The sequence below is a fragment of the Musca domestica genome, unplaced genomic scaffold (genome assembly GCF_030504385.1).
Source record: "Musca domestica strain aabys unplaced genomic scaffold, Musca_domestica.polishedcontigs.V.1.1 33, whole genome shotgun sequence".
NCBI classification, from domain to species: Eukaryota; Metazoa; Arthropoda; class Insecta; order Diptera; family Muscidae; genus Musca; species Musca domestica.
Genome location: NW_026712312.1, coordinates 3211061 through 3230565, shown reverse-complemented (window position 1 = coordinate 3230565; position 19505 = coordinate 3211061). Strand labels below are relative to the sequence as shown.

At 35.9% G+C, this 19505-nt stretch overlaps 1 protein-coding gene across 1 annotated transcript in view; it reads left to right on the top strand.

Moving 5' to 3' along the window:
* LOC101900641 (uncharacterized) overlaps nt 1-9576 on the top strand; it is a 489471-nt gene extending 479895 nt beyond the window's left edge. Inside the window, exon 12 of the mRNA XM_059125281.1 lies at nt 1667-9576. Within this exon, the coding sequence (XP_058981264.1) occupies nt 1667-3952 (2286 nt within the window). The 3' untranslated portion in view covers nt 3953-9576. The remainder of the gene's footprint in view (nt 1-1666) is intronic.
* The last annotated feature ends 9929 nt before the right edge of the window (nt 9577-19505 follow it).

The following is a 19505-nucleotide window of genomic DNA, read 5'->3' as shown; positions in this document are numbered from 1 at the left end:
ACGGTTTCATTGGCCATTTGAAGGCCATAATTCGTGCCAAAGTTGACCAATTCGAACAAATCTAAATTTATTCTAAAATTTGATGCTATTTCCGACATTTTTTGCTTTCATTCAATAAAATTAAAAAAAAAATGTAAAAATTATGACGTTTGGCTTTGTTGCAGTTTTTTTATCTTATTTTTCGGAGGGTGCGTATACGGGGGGGATTGCTGCCGAGATGTTTGGGTCGCTTTTGCTTCGGAAATATTCGGATTGCAGTCGACTAGGAAGTTTTCAGGGGAAAATGCAAAAAGTAAAAGTGACAAAGTATCAGGAGATGGATACGAGCTAGGAACTAGCTATGGACTTAGAGCTTTTCAATGGATTGAAAATTGCTATAAGCTTAGAGCTTGTTAAGAGCTTGGGGCGTAGAGACTGCTAAGAGCTTGGAGTTAGCTATAAACGTGATGCTTGCCAAGAGCGTGTAGCTTGTAATGACAGGAATTCTCCCTTTGGCCTTGAATAGTTCGTCGTGGTCCAATTTATTTCTTTTGAGACAGAGCAGAATTACCGACTTTGGTTTTCGTTTGATTTGATATTTTATTGGAGGATAATCGAATACTATACTTATTCCATGATAACTGATTCTAATCCTCTTCGGTCCGGAATTGAAAATTCGAGACCTAGATAAGTACTCGATACACGGAACAGGGAAAAAGGATTCGGTAATCAGGGTTTTTAAACGTGGATAAGGACTCAAACAGGACATATGAGGGAGTGTACGGCTGCGTTTACGGGAGATCCGATACGCAGGACTACAGGGGTATTTAAAACTATGGTTGCAAGGTACCTTAATAACTACTCAAGCAGAATTTTAAGAATACTGTTGCGGGAGACTTTTATATGTACACAAGCAGACTACAAGGATATCCAAGGATACGGTCACAAATTTCCTTAATAAGTACTCAAGCAAAATACAAAGATAAGCAAGCAGGCGCTTGCAAGAGACCTTAATAAGTACCCAAGAAGACTACAAGGACATTCAATGATTATAAAAAGACACAAAGGATTTCTAAGGACCTCAGGTTCGACAAGGATGTCCCAGGATGACCAAGGATTTTATACAACATTGTGTAACTTACCACGATTGATGCTAGCGAGTTTTCAATTTACGAGACCGTGGATGAGCTACACGTTCATTAAACTTTCTAGGACCGTGAGCATGCTATGAACGGGGAGATTGTTTATAGTGGGTCGAAGTTTTTGGTAACGAGTTCCAGTTTCAGAAACCATAGATGAGCCACAGGTCCATTTCACTCCTACTTTGCCGGCAGAATTCGACAATATCGGCGATTAAATCTGAACTATTTATTCCGATTATATAACGAAGTGAATGCGAATTATTTCCTAAGAGTTAAATGTAGACAGGTTAATTTTCCAATTAATGTAGTAGAAAAAATCACGTTACGAAAAAAAAACAAACCAGAAGATTTAAGCAGGTTATGGAACATTCGCTTTTTATCTATTTTCATGACGTAAACTTGTCCTTTTTGATCCTTGGTCATTGTGGTCATATTCAAGCCTTACATGTACTGCCAGATTATGTTTTCCTAAATATTTATAAATTTTCAATACTTCACTAATTCACAATTTATTCTCCCCTCTACCTCCACCCATCTTCTTGCAGATCCTGAGTACGAAACTTCTAACGAAACGATCAAATCTAAAACTGAAGTCGGTAACAATAATACACAGCGCTACCACCGAAACCGTCCGACTGCCAGACGACAACAACGGCGTTATCGTTCACACGGCCGTGCGAACAAAGGTGCCGTTCAAAAAGAAAGTCAGAGGCGAGCGAGCAGCAGCCAATGGTAAGAAAACATCAGCAGCAACAACAACAGCGCAGGCAGCAGGCGGTGGCGGCGGGGGAGGTGTAACTAAGGCAAGCAAGGTCATCAATAAAAACTCCCATTCCCATGGACGCATCACCAAAGTGGCGGCAGCAGCAACGGCGGCAACCACCAGCTCAGCAGCAGCCGGAGCCACTGCTGTTGTAACAACAACATCGACCACACCGGGTGAAGGCAAGAAACCACCGCGCGGCAAAAAGAATCGCATTTCCGGGAGTCAAAGTAAAACCGCTCAAAATGTCATCAATGCTGTGGTCAATGCCGAAAAGGCAGCCAATGCGGCGGAAAATCTCAAGAAATCAAAGAAAAAGAAACACAGCAAAGAAATCATTGATTATTCCACACGCAACACAGGCGGTCTGGGTTCGGCCAATAATCATACAAACACTTTTGGCAAGGTACAAAAATGGTTGCTGGAATCCCCCATTGTGGCCCAGCCACTCTCCCACATTGAACACTCTTCGAAGGTTAAGAATGTTATGAGTAAATCTCAGAGTACCCCCGAAAGATTGGTCCAGAAGACACCCACCAAGAGTAAGAGCATGGGTAATTTGTCCAATGAAAAGGTCAAGCTGCAAGTGGTCTACAAGCCACCGTTCAAATTTGCCCTACGCCTCTCGAAGAACACCAAAGTCAAGACCCATGTCATTGGCAATCCGGCGAATACGAAATTTAAACGGCATTCGCGTAGCGACAACAAAAGGGCCAGCGGTAGCCATCAAATGGATGGTGGAGGCAATACTGGAGGTAGTGGTAGTGGTGGGGCTGCCAGATCTCTGGGAGAGAAAACTAAACGGGCCGCTCTTTTGTTGCGCTCCAACAATGATGAGGACAATCAAATTTTAACCCTTAATGAACCCAATTATGAAACCTTAAACCCCAAAACAGCTCCATCCCGTGTGGAGAATCCCTTCTATGAAAATCTCAAATTCATACAGACCAACGAGAAGCGCCTGAGCGATCCAGCTGTAAATGCTGCTGGCGAAAAATCGAACAGCACAAGTGCCGCCTCCAGCATGGTCAAGCGTTCGTCGAGCAAATCAAATCTGGACAACCAACCCTCCACTTCACAGACCCAACATTTCCAGAGATCATCCAGTTCCAGTAATCCCTTTGCCGTAGACCAGCAGCGTTCATCGCGCAAGCTCAGCGACAGCAATGCTGATAATCTGAGTCGCAATTTTGGCAGCACTCAAAATCTCATAAATAATAGTCAGAATAATCTAAGCAAAACCAAGAAACGCAGTAGTCTTAATCTCAAGTCTAGTGTGGCCAAGAATGGCAAAGATCCACCACCTGGCCTGCAGCCGGCCAAGCGCAGTAACTCCAACATGAATCTGCGGAGAGAATCCACGGATAATTCCAAGCTCACACAAGTGGGCAGCAAAAGTGGACTGAGTGTGCCAGCCGCACAGGGTCACGGTCCTGTGCCGCTGAGACGCAGCATAAGCTCCACACCAGCCCACCAATCCAATCAAATGCCGGGCAATGTCTTGGCCAAATCTTCTTCCTCCTCGTCCACACCGGCTGCATGCTTAGCTGGCAGTAACACATCGCAGCAACTGCCATCATATAATGCTCAACGTGCGTCGCGAGCTAGTTTTAGTAACATACCCAGAGCTAGTCTTAGTTTGCTTAATACGGCGGCGGCAGCAGCAAATGCAGCCTCTATAGCATCCTCCAGCTGTTCGTCGGCTGGCGGCAGTGTGGGTAGCAGTAATTCTCCGGCCAATCTTAACAATAGTTTTAATTTTAATCCAGCCATAGCAACACAAGCCGAACACAGGCGCAGCCGCACAAGCTTGCCACCACCACCGCTAATCAGTGCCCCCCTACCGCCCGGGCAGCAACGTTCGAATTCGATAAGACAGCATACCCACAACTATCATCCACCACCACTGCCTGCTGCGGCCTCAGCATCCACATCCAAGTCATCATCCTCCTCCTCCGCCAGTTCTGCTAACAACACCACCAGCCACCACAATTCGAAAATGCATGCCACAGAATTGACATCAGATTTGGAGGTAATGGTCTCCGACATAGAAACCCTGGTTAGTTAGTCAAAAATGCATGGAGTTCGTCAGAAGATGCGTTCGCTGAAGGATCGCATGAATACGTATCTGCAAGACGGACACTAAAAAAAGTATTAAAATGTAACAGCAATCTAAAGGCTGCTATACACGTAATGTTAGAGTCATATGTAAAGCTACTTGTTATACATTTATGTTAGGCATGTTTATAGCATACTTTTAGGCGCCTCACACAATTTGTTTTCTGAGAGGAAACGCATTTATATAGCAAATATTAATATGTTCATAGAATAAATGTAATATATATAGCGTTTCGTTTCAGAAGACACCTACCAGAGCAAGAGTATGGGTATGAAGAGGTCAAACTGCAGGTGGTCTAAAGCCACCCTTCAAATTTAAAAAAAAATATTGGGGACCCCTAAAAGTTTGCTACAAAAGTGTTTATAATAAACTATAAAAGAATCAATTTCCATATGACTCTAACAGAATGTGGGAACGGGCCTTAAACAAAACAACACATAACATAACTTTGATATGGTCTTTTTCGAGTCATTTTTTTCTACAACAGACAGAAAATGCCGCCTCACTGCCCTCGTTTTTAATTTCTGTTTCCTGGGTTGATTTTGGGAACAAATTCTTTGGTTTTTCATTTTCCTTTAAGGCCGTCAACTGAAAATCAAATGGTATTAACAAAATGATATTAAAACAACAAAAGTAATACTAACAGTCCACAGACATACGTAGATATAAATTTGAATATATTTTAAAATCTGTGGAAATTTTATAACAAAACAAAAACTAACAAACAAATGGAAGACTTCCCCTAATCCATCCATTACCATACATATCTGAAGATAGTTTATTTTTCTTAAATTAATTTTCAAAATTTATGTACGAACATACATATTTATTGCCATGTTATGATGATGTTGGGAAAAATGTTTTTATTAAAGGACACATTTTTGATGAGAGGATACAGGTATAAACATTTCCTAATTTAAAAAAATTGAGTCTAAAGGTTCGAAGGGTTAAAGAATTCACAAATTATTATGGCAGGATAGCAACGCCAGAACAGAAGAAATGGAACACCCTCAATTTTCCCTGAGTTTTTATTTTCAGTGATTAAAAGGGAGAGACTTTTAGGTGGTCTTAAGGAAACGGAACGAAGTACTTTTAATGAACTCTAAATTCTGAAAAATTAACCGATCTGCCGAGAGAAAAACAAATTATTTTTATGTCTAGTTTTCCATTTTAAGATCAAACTGGCAATGCCCACAATTTCGACAACAAAAAGTCCAGATGGATTCGCTCCAAATGTTCGTGTTAAGCCTTTTTATACCCTCCACCATTGTATGGAGGGTATATTAAGTTTGTTAGTACTCAAAACACACAATTAGTTCAATTTGACAACATGTGTTTTGTCTAAACTTAATAAATCGTAAAACATTTTGAGACCTCCTAGTTTTTGCCTTTTGAAAAAAAATAATATTAGGAAAATGTTTACCTTTTACATCAAAAAGTCTTCAAAATCTTTCATTTTAAAGTTCACCGAGGAGGATACTAATAAAACCATTGCACAATGGAACCACATACAAATTTTCTGTTCAAAGATATTTCAACATCTCCATATCAAATTCCAATATCCAATTTTATAATTTTAGCTCTATTCCTTCACCTAATACCAAAATCAGTAACATTTTGAAGGCACATCTATCCATCCGAAAAATCAAAAATCATCCAAAATAAGTACAATTTAGTAATTTTCGAACAAGTTTTGTATGCACTTACAGATCCACCACCAGATCTCAAGCTCAGTTCCCAACAGTAACCTTAATATTCCAAATTCCAGTATTTCAGCTCTGTTATTTCCCCATTACTAAACTTAGTAGCAATTAGTACGCATATCCAAAACCCATTTCTTCTCTCAAGCACAGACTCCAGCAGTCACATCTATATCAAATTTCAGGATTCCACATCTATCCCTTTACCAATAGCTGATTTAGTACTATTTAGTACTATTTCACATTTCCAAAAGCACCTCCATATCTCAATACCAGAAACCAACAGAGGCCTCAATATCAAATTTCGCGATTCTCGCTCCATTCCTCCACCCTATGGCCAATTTGGTATCACATTTTTAAAACCACATCCATATCTTAACACCAGCAGCGAAATCTTACTAAATTTCGGGATCCAGCTCTTTCCCTTCACCCAATACCAAATTTGGTACTATTTAGTACTTTTCGTACATTTATAGTACACATTTCCAAAACCCCCTACATATCTTAATCGCAGATACTAACATAGACCTCGTTATCAAATTTCGGGATTTCAGCCAATATCCGATTTGGTACCATTTAGTACCGCCATATCTTAACCCAATATCCGATTTGGTACCATTTAGTACCGCCATATCTTAACACCAACAGTAAAATTATGGTACACATTTCCAAAACCACCTCCATATGTCAATTTCAGATACAAACAAAAACCTCAATATTGAATTTCGGAATTCCAGCTCTATCCCTTCAACCAATAACCAATTTGGTATCACTTAGTAATTTTCGAACAATTCAACAGTGACATCTTATCAAGTCTCAGAATTTCAGTTCTTCCGTTCCCCCAATATCAGATTTTGTACTTTTCGTGCGATTATAGTACACTTTTTCAAATTCAAATTTATATCTCAACCCCAGATACTAACAGACAACTCAATATCAAATTTAAAGATTCCAGGCATATCCCTTCACCCATACCAAATTTAGTACCAATTAGTACTTTTCGTACAACTATAGGACGCATTTTTAAAACACCGCGTATTATCAAACACAGGTACCATCAGTAATCTAAACATCAAATTTAAGAACTATATCTCTAGCCCTCCACCCAACACCAAATTAAGTACCATTCAGTACTTTTTGTACAATTATGGTACACATTTCCAAAACCACCTTAATATCTCAATCCCATATACCAACAGACATCTCAATATAAAAATTTGAGAATTTTATCTCTATACCCTTCAAATTTGGTGCTATTTAGCACTTTTCGTACTTTTACAGTACACATTTCCAAAACCAGCTCCTACTCTCAACCAGAGACACCTCAGTATTTAATTTCGGGATTCCATCTCTATCCCTTCACCGCAGACCAAAATTAGGTACTTTTCCTACAAATATAGGACGCATTTTTAAACCACCGTCAAATTTCAAATACAGATACCATCAGTAATCTAACTCTATCAAATTTCAGAAGTGTTTCTGTATCCCTTCACCCAACAGCAAATGTAGTACCACTCAGTACTCTCGTACAATTATAATACACATTTCTGAAACCACCTCCGGGCTACACATAAACAGCGACCATAATACCAAGTTTCAGATTTCAAGCACTATCTGTCCACACATTACCAAAATTTACCAAATATGGTACTATTTAGTACATTTCTTGCTCTTGGCAAGACTACCTCTTTATCACAAACCTACCACCAAAAGGAATCCGCACAATAAAAATTTCGAAATTCCAACTCCTAAACCTAACTGCTTCAAATTTAGTACCATTTAGTACAGTTCGTACGCCTAGTACAGATTTCGAAAACCACCTCTCTATCACAAACAGTGGTGGCAGAATACCAAATTTCAATTTTTTTACCTCTATCCGTTCACTTAATACCAAATGGTACCATTTTAGAAGTTTAGTACTATTTTAGAAGTTTTCGTAAGCTTAAAGTTAGAATTTCCAAAAAAATATACTGCGAAATCCAAAAAAAAAATCTGTCCTGCACTCCTTCAGTGACTCTTACTCAAAAATTTTAGAATTCTACCTCATTTCCTTTGTCCAATAGAAAGTATTACATTTTTAGTCCATTTTAGTACGTTTCTTACCCTTTTAGTACGCCTATTGGGCTCCCTGTCTATCTACCACCAAGGTTTGTGATAGTACTACATTTGGAACAGTTTGGTTTAGGGTGAACGGATGGAGCTGGAATTTTATATTGGGGTTCCGGTACGTGGAAAGTTTTTAATAATATGTAGTTTTGGAAATGTGTACTACAAATGCACGGAAAGTACTAAATATTACTACATTTCTTACAATTTGGTATAGGGTACATATTTGGAAGTGGTTTCGGAAATGTGTACAATAACTGTACGATACAATTCTGAAATTTCATATATATATCGCTGATAGTATCTGTGTTTCAGATTTGGTGGTAGTTTGAAAATGCGTCCTATATTTGTACGAAAAGTACTAAATTCAAAATTTCAAGATCTAGCCTCAGCCGTTTCGTCTGGGCATTGATTCTCGGTCAGTCAATCAGTTATTGCAGGGAGTCCTCTTTCCTTATATTGAATGTTTCTAAATCGTCATCTCCTTACTTTTGTGGGGATTTTTAAAACAAATTTCCTACAAAACGGTTTGTTTCATAAAACTTTTATGTCATTGCTTGTTTAAAACAAAATGCGACAACCCTGCCCACTCTCTTTAACTTTGAGCCTAAAAGTATGCTTTGAAAACGGTCTTAACGTATAGAAGCATTTCTACATCATCTAACATGGCAATAGCAAAATCAATAAAACAAATCTTGCCTTAAATTTGTAAGATAAAATCGAACAATTTTGGGTCTACTCAACAACATAACAATTTAGGAAATATGTACGAAATTGCTGATATTTGAAAATATCTTGTACACAAAAACAAATCCCTTCTCCTCAGCACCAACATTTTGAAAGAAAAAGTAAAAGTCTTCAAAAACTATTTTGTGATCGTAGTTTATTTATAATAAATTTATTTTTTAAAAAATCAAGCAGAAATCTAAATTGAACAATAATTAAAGAAATTAAAAAACAAGTCTTATAACAGTTATAAGCAACAATAACAACACGTTTGGACATTAAACAAACAAAAACAAAACTATTGTAAAAAATTATGTAAATTTTTATGTTATAAATACATTGCAATTGTAATAAAACGAAAAACAAAACTGATATAATTTTATAATAGAAAAAACAACTACAACTACATTATAATATAAATATTAAATAATAACTGTGTAAAAACTAACCGTAAATATTATATATAAATAAACAAAAACAATTAATATTTTTAAGGCAAAGCAAGCAAAAAGGCAATTGAAGTCTTCTTCATTTGGATATGCAAAGGAAAAAAAATATACATTATTGTCAGCAAAATATTGGTAGTTAAATAAAAAAACAAACACAACAACAAAAACTAGACAACAAATAATTATGTGTAAAGTATATTTTTTGCCAACTATTATTTTTTTATTTGATTTCTTAACCTTACTTTTGTCCCAGTTTTAATTTGTATTAATACCACTAATAATATTAATAATAGTTAAGTAATTAATTAATTAATTAACAATGAAATGTAAGCTTAAATTTAATAACACCTAAACAACAACAACAAAAATAACAATCGAATAAATTAAAAACAAAAATCATACAAATAAAAACCACTATGAATAAAAAATATGAAAAAAAAAATAATAAAAACGTTTTAAAATGTCTTATGTGTCAATTAATGTATAAATTGTGTAAAATAAAACAAAACAAAAGCAAAAAAACAATGATAATCATACATGAATGAAAACAAACAAAAAAAAAACATGAATAAATAAAAAAACAACACAAAAATCTGATAATTAATTGTGGTTTTATTTCAGAAGGTTTTAATGTTTCACAGTAGAGTAGAGTGTGTCAAGAAATATGGATGAAACTAAATGGAGCTATATTATTATTGAAAATGACAAATATTTATGAATTTGTGAATTTATGAGTGACTGAGGCTGATTTCAAAAATGTAGGTGTTTTATATTAATTAACCCCGGTCCTGTATTTGTTATAGCCCCTGATTTTCGTTATTTTGAAGTTTTCTGCAACATTTTGGTATAGCTCCCATACAACGGCACATGATGATTTCCGACATTTTCAAAATTTCTAACATAAACAGCTCGATGTGTAGCCGATATTGCAGTCTCAACGTTCAAAGCCATCATCCAGTACAGCAGCACAATTACGGGCAATGTAGTTGTTGTTGGAAAAAAGTCTATCGCTACAAAGAAAAGAATAAGGGTGAGATAAAAAACTGCAACAAAGTCAAACGCCATAATTTTTACATATTCTTTTTTTTTCAATTTTATTGAATGAAAACAAAAAATGTCAGAAAATAGAATCAAATTTTAGAATATGTTTAGATTTGTTCGAATTGGTCACCTTTGGCACGAATTGTGGCCTTCAAACGGCCAATGAAACCGTCACACGCTGTCCTAATGTTGCTCTGCGGTATTTTGGCCCATTTCCGGCGATGCGCTTGCTTTGGTATTTTTTAGTGCCAACGTTGCTTTCCAAAATACTCCAGACACAATAGTCCAACGGATTAGTATCCGATTTTGGTGGCCATTGTGCGCTGGAAATGAAGCGAGGAACCCCATTTTGTAACCATTCTTGGGTGGGGCGTGCTCAGTGCGATGGTGCTGAGTCCTGTTGGAATGTCCAAGGTCTGAGGCTAAAAATGTTTGCGTGCCCAAGGTTTTAATACACCCTGCAGGATATTTTCGCGATAATATTCGACTACTCTGATGCCACGGTCGATTAATACGAGCGGAGAGCGACCATCGGCTGTTATGGCGGACCATACCATCACCACGGCCGGCGCTTGGGTTCTTGTGCCCAACCGGCACCTTGGCAAGTATAAATGATCATTTTGTTTGTTTACATACTGCTGGACAACGAATGTTTTCTCATCGAAGAAAACCAAATTCGGCAAGTCACCACTTACGGCCAAGCGAAGCAACTCTTTAGCTGTTTTGAGTCTAGTTTCTTTCTGTTGCGGTGTAAGTTCTTGCACTTTTGGAATTTCAATGGCTTTTTACCCCAATCTGATTTTTCAATATTTGCCGATTGGAATATTGCGATATGTTCAGATCACGATCCATTTTTTGGCCACTGCGATGCGGGTTTCGATCAAGTCGCTTCTTTACTTTTCGAACCATTTCTGCTGTTGTTGCTGTTTCCTTTCGTCCACTTCCTTGACGTCGGGCTACGATACCAGTATCACGGTAACGAGCGATGGTACGAGACACAAAAGATTTATTCACATTTGAGTGCTGGAGTTCTCTAACGATAGCCACTTGTGGTTTTCCAGCCAAATATAAAGAAACCACACTATCACGCTTGAATTCCGTTACGTAACATTTTTGTCAAATATAGACCGAGTTCGGGGATGGGCAATATTGGTCCACTCCTTCTGGTACCTCCAGCACAAAATGTCAATATATCCAAAGAAAATAACTTACTGCACAGAAAAAGGAAGGATTATCTGATGTTGCTCCAACTTTGCAAATCCTAATATTTGCACCTATCTAGGTTAGGTACGAACGTTGATAATATCGCTCCACTCCATCCAGTACCTTCCCCACAAAGTGTCAAAATTTTGAATAATTATAACTGTTATAAAATGTGATTAACTAATATTATCTTCAAATTACACACATCAGAATATTTTCACTAACCCAAGGTCTGATGTGAAGATGGAATATATCGGACCACTCCTTTTGGTAGCTCCCCCACAAAGTGTCAAAATTCTGAATATTCATGAAGCTAATAAAACACGAAATTAACATCCTTTTTCATTTAGACCTCTTGTACCTCCCCCACAAAGGGTCAAACTTTCGAAAAACCCAAAGCGATCATACAATCCGAAATAAGCATCCCGTTCTGTTCAAATTACACACATCGTAATATTTTTATCAACCCAATGTCTGGTGTGGAATTGGGATATATCGGCCCACTCCTTCTGGTACCTTCCACACATATGGTTCAAAATTTTTGAAAAGCAGAACGCTCAAAAAAGGCCGGATAAGCTTCCAACTCTCTTCAAACTTCACACATCCAAATATTTTTACTAAGACAAGATCTGTTGTGAAGATGATATATATCTGTCAAACCCTTCTGGTACCTCACTCACAAAGGGTCGCAATTTTCAATACATTTATCTATCATGACTTGCGAAACAGCGATATTACTTGTATTACTTGAAAGTTTTGTAGTTTTTTTGTTTTGAAGTTTTAACAGAAGTTGAGTAGTGAGATTTTTAAATATTTGAAAATTATAAAAGTCGACACAATATTTTAAATTATTTGTTAAATTTTTTTATGTTTTAATTAGACTTATTGCATATAATAAAGTTCATTGACTTCCAAAAACAATTGCAAAAAATGTTCAAGCACAAAAAATTATTTATATTATTATTATTTTAATTCTAATTATTTTTTAATTATTGCCAACGAAACAATGGCCGTCATTTATTATTAGGATTTTAAAATCAATAAAACAGTTATCCTTTTTTGAAGTTTTTAATCCCTACTAAATATTGGTCAGCCATTCATTTACAATTGTTATAATTAATGTACGAATGAATTAAAGCTGCAATAAAATGAATGTATTTTCAATTCAATAACAACAGTATTCAACAGTTAGTTGTTGTTTCATGCTGTTTTGGTGCATTATTTGTATTTAATTGTTGCGCTGCACTCTCTCTCTCTTTGGATTCATAACAAAAATACATAAAACAAACACCCACCCACACAAAAGAACAATAACAAATGTATTTAAATATACAAAAGGATTTATGGAGGATAAAATGAATAAAAAATAAATACCCAATGATGAACGATGAGATGAGTTATTGAAAATGTGCGGAATTTTTAATACAGTGCAGATTTTGAGTTCTGGGAAATAGTAATGAAAGCCTTTGCACTTGCGTATTAAGAGATTAAAAATTAAAAGGCAATAAGCTAAAAAGTATCAGTCGGTTTTGCCGACAGATGTATACCCTCAGCCAATGTTCATTATTTTAATATATTTTGACCCTGTATGGAGTAAGTTCCGAAGGGATGGACCAGTATTGTCCATTTCGTATTAGTCCTAAATAAATGTGATATAAATATTGCGACGTGCCAAGTTTGGATAATATTTATATGACATATGTAATAATTTTTTTAGAAAATGTTGGTATGTGCGTGAGGTACCAGATATAGTCGACCGAAGTATTCCATTTTCATATATCATCTAATACAGATAAAAATATTGGTATGGGCAAAATTACAAAAAATCTAATATTAATATTTTAATTTTAAGAGAGAAATAATTTCGCAAGTTATGATAGATAAAAGAATTGAAAATTGTGACCCTTGTTGTGGGTGAGGTACCAGAAGGGGTTCGCAGATATATACCATCTTCGCAACAGATCTTGTGTTAGCAAAAATGTTTCTATGTGTGAATTTTGATGAGAGTTGGATGCTTATTTCGCTTCTTTAGGCGTTTTGTTTTTTTTTAAAGGAGGGAGATTAGGTTCCAGGTGAAATGATACGATCCCTCCCATCTTTATAACAGATCTTGTGTTGATGGAAATATTGAGATGTACCAAGTCTGAATGGAATCGTATGTTAATTTCGCGTTTTATGATTTTCATTGATATTCAAAATGTTGACCTTTGTGGGGGTGGTACCAGAAGGATTGGACCGGTATATCCCATCTTCACCGCAGATCTTTTTTTTAGTAGAAATAATAGGATGTTTGATATCTGAAGAGAACCGGATGCCTGTTTCGGATTTTGTGATCGTTTTGTTTATTCAAAACTTTGACCGTTTTTTTATTTGGCGACCTCCGCCATCTTTGTAACAGATCTAGTGTTTATTGGAATATTAAGATGTGTGAAGTCTAAATGGAATCAGATGTTAATTTTGTGTTTTATGAGCTTCATTGAAATTCAAAATGTTGACCCTTTGTGGAGGAGGTACCAGAAGGATTTGGACCGGTATATCCCATCTTCACAGCAGATCTTGTTTTAGTAGATATGATGGAATGTGTGAAATATTAAGAGAGCTGGATGCTTATTTCGGATTTTATAATCGTTTTGGTTATTCAAAATTTGACGCTTTGTGGGGGAGGTACCAGAAGGAATGGACCAATCTCCATTATCTTTGAAACAGATCTAGTGATGATACAAATATTGAGATGTGCCAAGTCTAAATGGAATCGGGTGTTAATTTCGTGTTTTGTGAGCTTCCTGAATATTCAAAATTTTGATCCTTTGTGGGGAAGACTCCAGAAGGAGTGGACCGATATATTCCATCTTCACACCAGACCTTTGGTTAATAAAAATATTGTGATGTGTGTAATTTCAAGGTATTCGGACTCTTACATCACGTTTTATAAGAGTTATAATTATTCAAAATTTTGACTCTTTGTGCGGGAGGTACTTGATGGAGTGGACCGAAATTTTCCATTTTAGCGCCTGATCTAGCAAATATTTGAATTTGCAAAGTTGAAGCAAATTCAAATTATCCTTTCTCTTTCCGAGCAGTTTTTTTTTTAATTTGTGACTTTTTGTGTGAGAAATACCAGAAGAAGTGAACCGATATTTCCCATCTCCGAACTAGATCTAAGTTTGACAATAATATTACGATGTACCAAGTTTTGATCAAATCGGATGCTCCCTTGGAGAGGAGACAAACAGACGGATGGACATCACTAGATCGACTCCGAATGTCCTGAAACGGATTTGGTCCAAATCGACCTAGGGTCTAAAACCGTTATTTCGGTGAGGCACATTTTTGCCGTATAAAATGATATATACCCTCTCTAGTCATATGGTTGAGAGTATAAACAATTATTGCAATTTTAAAATATTTAACAATTCGGGCAGAAACCTATTTTTAAGCAACCCATGATTTTAGGTTTTTAATTTTTGAAAACTGTTCCACCGCTTTTAGCAAGCGACCAAGACAACTTTCTCCTGTAGTTAATTTTTTATTTATTTATTTAATTGTTTTTTTTTTTATTTATTTTTTTTTTTTTTTTTTTGTTTTGAATTGCATGCAATTTGTTTGCTGGGTAACGTCATTTATTTTTCATATTCGCATTTCACATTGGTTGCAATAAATCCATTTGTGCATGAGTTTTGTTGTTGCTGTTGTTGCTATTGTTATTTGGTTGGTTGTCCGTTTTCGTAATTAACAATAAAAAACACATTAATCATTTATGGATCTCACCAAACTGTATACGAATGTTCTGAAAATGCCAAACGAATGGATTTTAAATATTTTCGGTACATATATTCGTATGAATGCAATATTGTACGTAAATATGTATGTACACACATGCAATGATTTGCGTAGACTTAATCCCGATTCCGATTTTTCGGCGAAATCATTTATAATGCATTAAAAACACGGAGAAAATGAAAATAAATTGTTCTAGGAACTGTAACCACGTTATATATAAAATTGATGGCGAATTAAATATTCAATTTAAATTGATATTACTATTTCGGCAATCAGAGTTAACTCCAAAATTCAGGAGAAAAGGGAATAATGTATTTACTATAAAGTTATTTAGCATCGAAATCAAAATCGGCTTGTCTATCATAAAATCTGTTAAATTGCTATAAAGTCAATGCACAGAGTCTACAAAAATGGAGGACAGCTTAAACTATGCCTTGTATGAATGTTATACCTTACCTTGGGCTTGAATTTTTGCCTTAACAGGGATTGAGATCAACCAGTAAAATATCTTGGCCCCCTTTATCATTATCGAAACCATCACAGGTCGGTGCCCATTAAGTTTGACGGAAGCCAAAAGTAGGTGTATTTTCGATCTTCATTAGTTCTCTCGGTTCCGATATCAAATGGAAACCTATGTATAATAAAGATATATATCCATATGAATTTTAAATGACGGTAGAACTGAAGAAATGATTTTTAAATAGCTTAGCTTAACTTGCTATTTCTATTTTTTCTACCAAACTTACCGATGATATTTGTAGAATTCAGTAAGTTACAGCTTCCTAACTTGAAGCTTGTCAGTTTGACAAAAAAATTCTAATCAAAACTTTATACATTGTACTAAGTTTTCAGTTTTACATAATTTTAAAGATTTTCCATTTTCGTAAAAGAACAAGTAAAACAGCAGTAAGTTCGGCCGGGCCGAACTTTGAATACCCATTTGGAACGAATTTGAAAATTTTCGAAAAAGACAACATTCGTCAATAATTCTATTAACATTAAAAAAATACCGAATATGGCATTTATATTAGGGCCTGTACGACGTTCACCTACATAGACATTGTTTGTCACAAGGCATTACCATACTCAAATTCGAAACTTAAAATAAACGGTGGATAATGTAGCTAAAATCATCAAATTACCGTACATAGGGATGTACCGTTATATAGGAGCTATAGAAAGACCTGGACTTGCACAGACATTTTTCTGTCTCAGGCTGTAGTATCCATTTCGAACTTCAAATGCCAAATTTGAAACAATTCCGGTGAAAAATGTCGCTAAATTCATCAAAATACCGAATATCGGGAGGTACTGTTATATGGGGGCTAAATGAAAACGTGGACCTACATGGCCCATTTAGCCTTCTATTTCAATTCGTTCGAAAGATAGCGTGATTACAACAGATTTATTTGACACCAAAAAGTCTTCAACATCTTTCATTTTCCAATTTACCGACTCCAATGGAACCACTTACAATTTTCTGTTCATACAATTTCAAGGTCTCCTATGTTAATCCTAGAAATGAGCAGTGTTCAGTTCAATATCTATTTCACGTATATCAAAAAAAATCTACATCTCTCCAGCAGCGATCCTAAATTAGTACCATTTAGTACTTTTTGAACAATTATTTTACGCATTTGCAAAATCACCACCAAATATCAACTTCAGATACTAACAATGACCGTAATATCGAATTTCAGGATTTCAGTCATGTAATTTTTCCCATTACCAATATTAGTACCATTTAGTACAATAATAGTACACATTTCCAAAACCACTTCAATATCTTAGATACCAATAGAGTCCTCAATATCAAATTTCAGGATTAGTACCACTTGGTACTTTTCGAACAATTGTAGTGCATATTTCTAAAACCAATTACATATCATAACAACAGACCCATCCATATCAAATGTTGGGATTCCAGGCCTATCCCATGACTCCATTCCCAATTTAGTACCACTTAGTACTTTTCCTACAAATATAGGACGTATTTTCAAACCACCTCCAAATCTCAAACTCAGATACCATACCATATCTAAATACCAAATATAGTACCATTCGGTACTTTCCTATTTAGTACTTTTCGTACAATTAGAATACATTTCCAAAGCCACCTCAATATCCCAATCCCAGATACCAATAGAGACCTTAATATCAAATTTTAGGATTCTAACTCTATCCTTTCAGCCAATACCAAATTTAGTACTTCTTAGTACTTTTCGAACAATTTTAGTGCACATTTTTAAAACCACTTCCATATAATAATCCCAGATACGAATAGACACCTCAATATCAAAATTTGATTGTGATTTTTGTACAAATATGGGACGCATTTCCAAACCAACCTTCATATCTCAATTATTGAAGCCATCAGTAATCTAAATATCAAGTTTCAGAATTTTATTGCAATCCCTTTATCCAATACGAGATATAATACCATTCGATACTTTTTGTACATTTATAGTACACATTTCCGAAATCACTTCCATATGTCCAGGATCCACATGAACGACGACCCTAGTGCCAAATTTAAGATTTGAAGCACTAGATGATCACCCAATAGCAAATTGTACTACATATAGAACAATTTAGTACTTTTGTTGCACTTGTAGTACAAATTTTCAAAACCAATTTTTAATACTTATCGTTCTCTTTTAGTAACGTGTAATTTTTATAGGAATTACCTGTTATGGTTTTAGCTTACTAGGAGTGCAGAGAATAGGATCCAGAATGTACCTTCATAATCTACGTTTTGAAATTTCGATAGAGATGTTGAAGAGACTGGGTGAACTAGGATAGGATTATCTAACCAATTTCCTGTGTAAGTGGACCGAATGGTTCCTAGGGACATACACAGTTGAGGCCCTAGGGCAACATTCGGAAATTATTAAATTAAAAGGGTTCAAAATGCATTTCTTGGTACGTCGCTGGTGGTGAGGCAACTTAAGATAGGATATTGAAAATATAAAAAGCTTTTAAAATTAAATCCAGTAAACCCTTTCCAAATTTGTCACATTCTAATATTTTTTGAATAGAGTTCGAAGATAAATAATATTTTTTCAGATCTTTAAAAAAATAGTTTTCATTATGGCTAATATTGTTTCGATTTCACGTTCTCTTAAGACTGAAAACTGATAACCTCTGATCCATTGCGAATGTATATTTATTACCGTTTATTTAAGTGGATCAAGTATATTTCAATTCCCTATTTCAAACAATGAATTGAATCATTGTTCGTATCTGTTGGTTATTATGGCAATTGTGAACATATAAAACCAATTATACACACATACATTGAAGGGGTGCATAAAGATTTAATATTTCAAATCGATTAGATTGACAGGCATTTAGAGGTTGGTGTTAATTGAAATATTATGAGCATATCGTACATGTAGTTTTCTGAAAGATTGGGAATTCTGAAAGATGGGAGTAAAAATAAAAAAAAAAAAATTAAATAGTATCAGTCGGGTTTTCCGACATATGTACAGGGTGAGATAAAAAAAAACAAAAACAACAAAGTCAAATGCCATAATTTTTTCATTTTTTTTTTTTAATTTTATTGGATGAAAGTAAAAAAGTCGGAAATTGCATTAAATTTTAGAATAAATTTGGATTTGTTCGAATTGTTCACCTTTGGCACGAATTATGGCCTTCAAACGGCCAATGAAACCGTCACACGTTGCTCTGTGGTATTTTGACCCATTACCGGCGAAGCGCTTGCTTGAGGTGATCGACACTTTGGTATTTTTTAAGCGCCAACCCTGCTTTCCAAAATACTCCAGACACAATAGTCCAACGGATAAGTATCCGGAGATTTTGGTGGCCACTGTATGCCGGAAATGAAGTGAGGAACCTCATTTTGTAACCATTCTTGGGTAGAATGTCCAAGGTCTGCGGCCAAAATGTTTGCGTGCCCAAGGCTTTAATACACCCTTCAGAATATTTTCGCGATAACATTCGGCTTTTATTCGGATGCCACGGTCGATTAATACGAGCGGAGAGACCATCGGCTATTATGGCGCCCCACACCATCACCATGGCCTGCGCTTGAGTTCTGGTGGCCAAGCGAAGGTGCACATTTTCAGCTGATATCTTCACCCAGAAAACACGATAGATTTGTTTTTTTACAAGCTGCTGGACTAACGAAGCAACTCTTTAGCTCTTTTGAGTCTATTTTCTTTCTGTTGTGGCGTAAGCTCTTGCACTTTCTGAAATTTCAATGGCCTTACCTCGAGCTCATTTTTCAATATTTGCAGAATGGAATATTGTGATATGTTCGGCTGACGAGCCATTTTTCGGCGACTGCGACGCGGATTTTGATCAAGGTCGCTTCTTTACTTTTCGAACCATTTCTGCTGATGCTGCTGTTTTCTTCCGTCCACTTCCTTGTCGTCGGGCTACGATACCAGTATCACGGTAACGAGCGATGGTACGAGACTCAAAAACCATGGAAATCACATTTAAATTCTGAAGTGCTCTAACGATGGTTCTCCA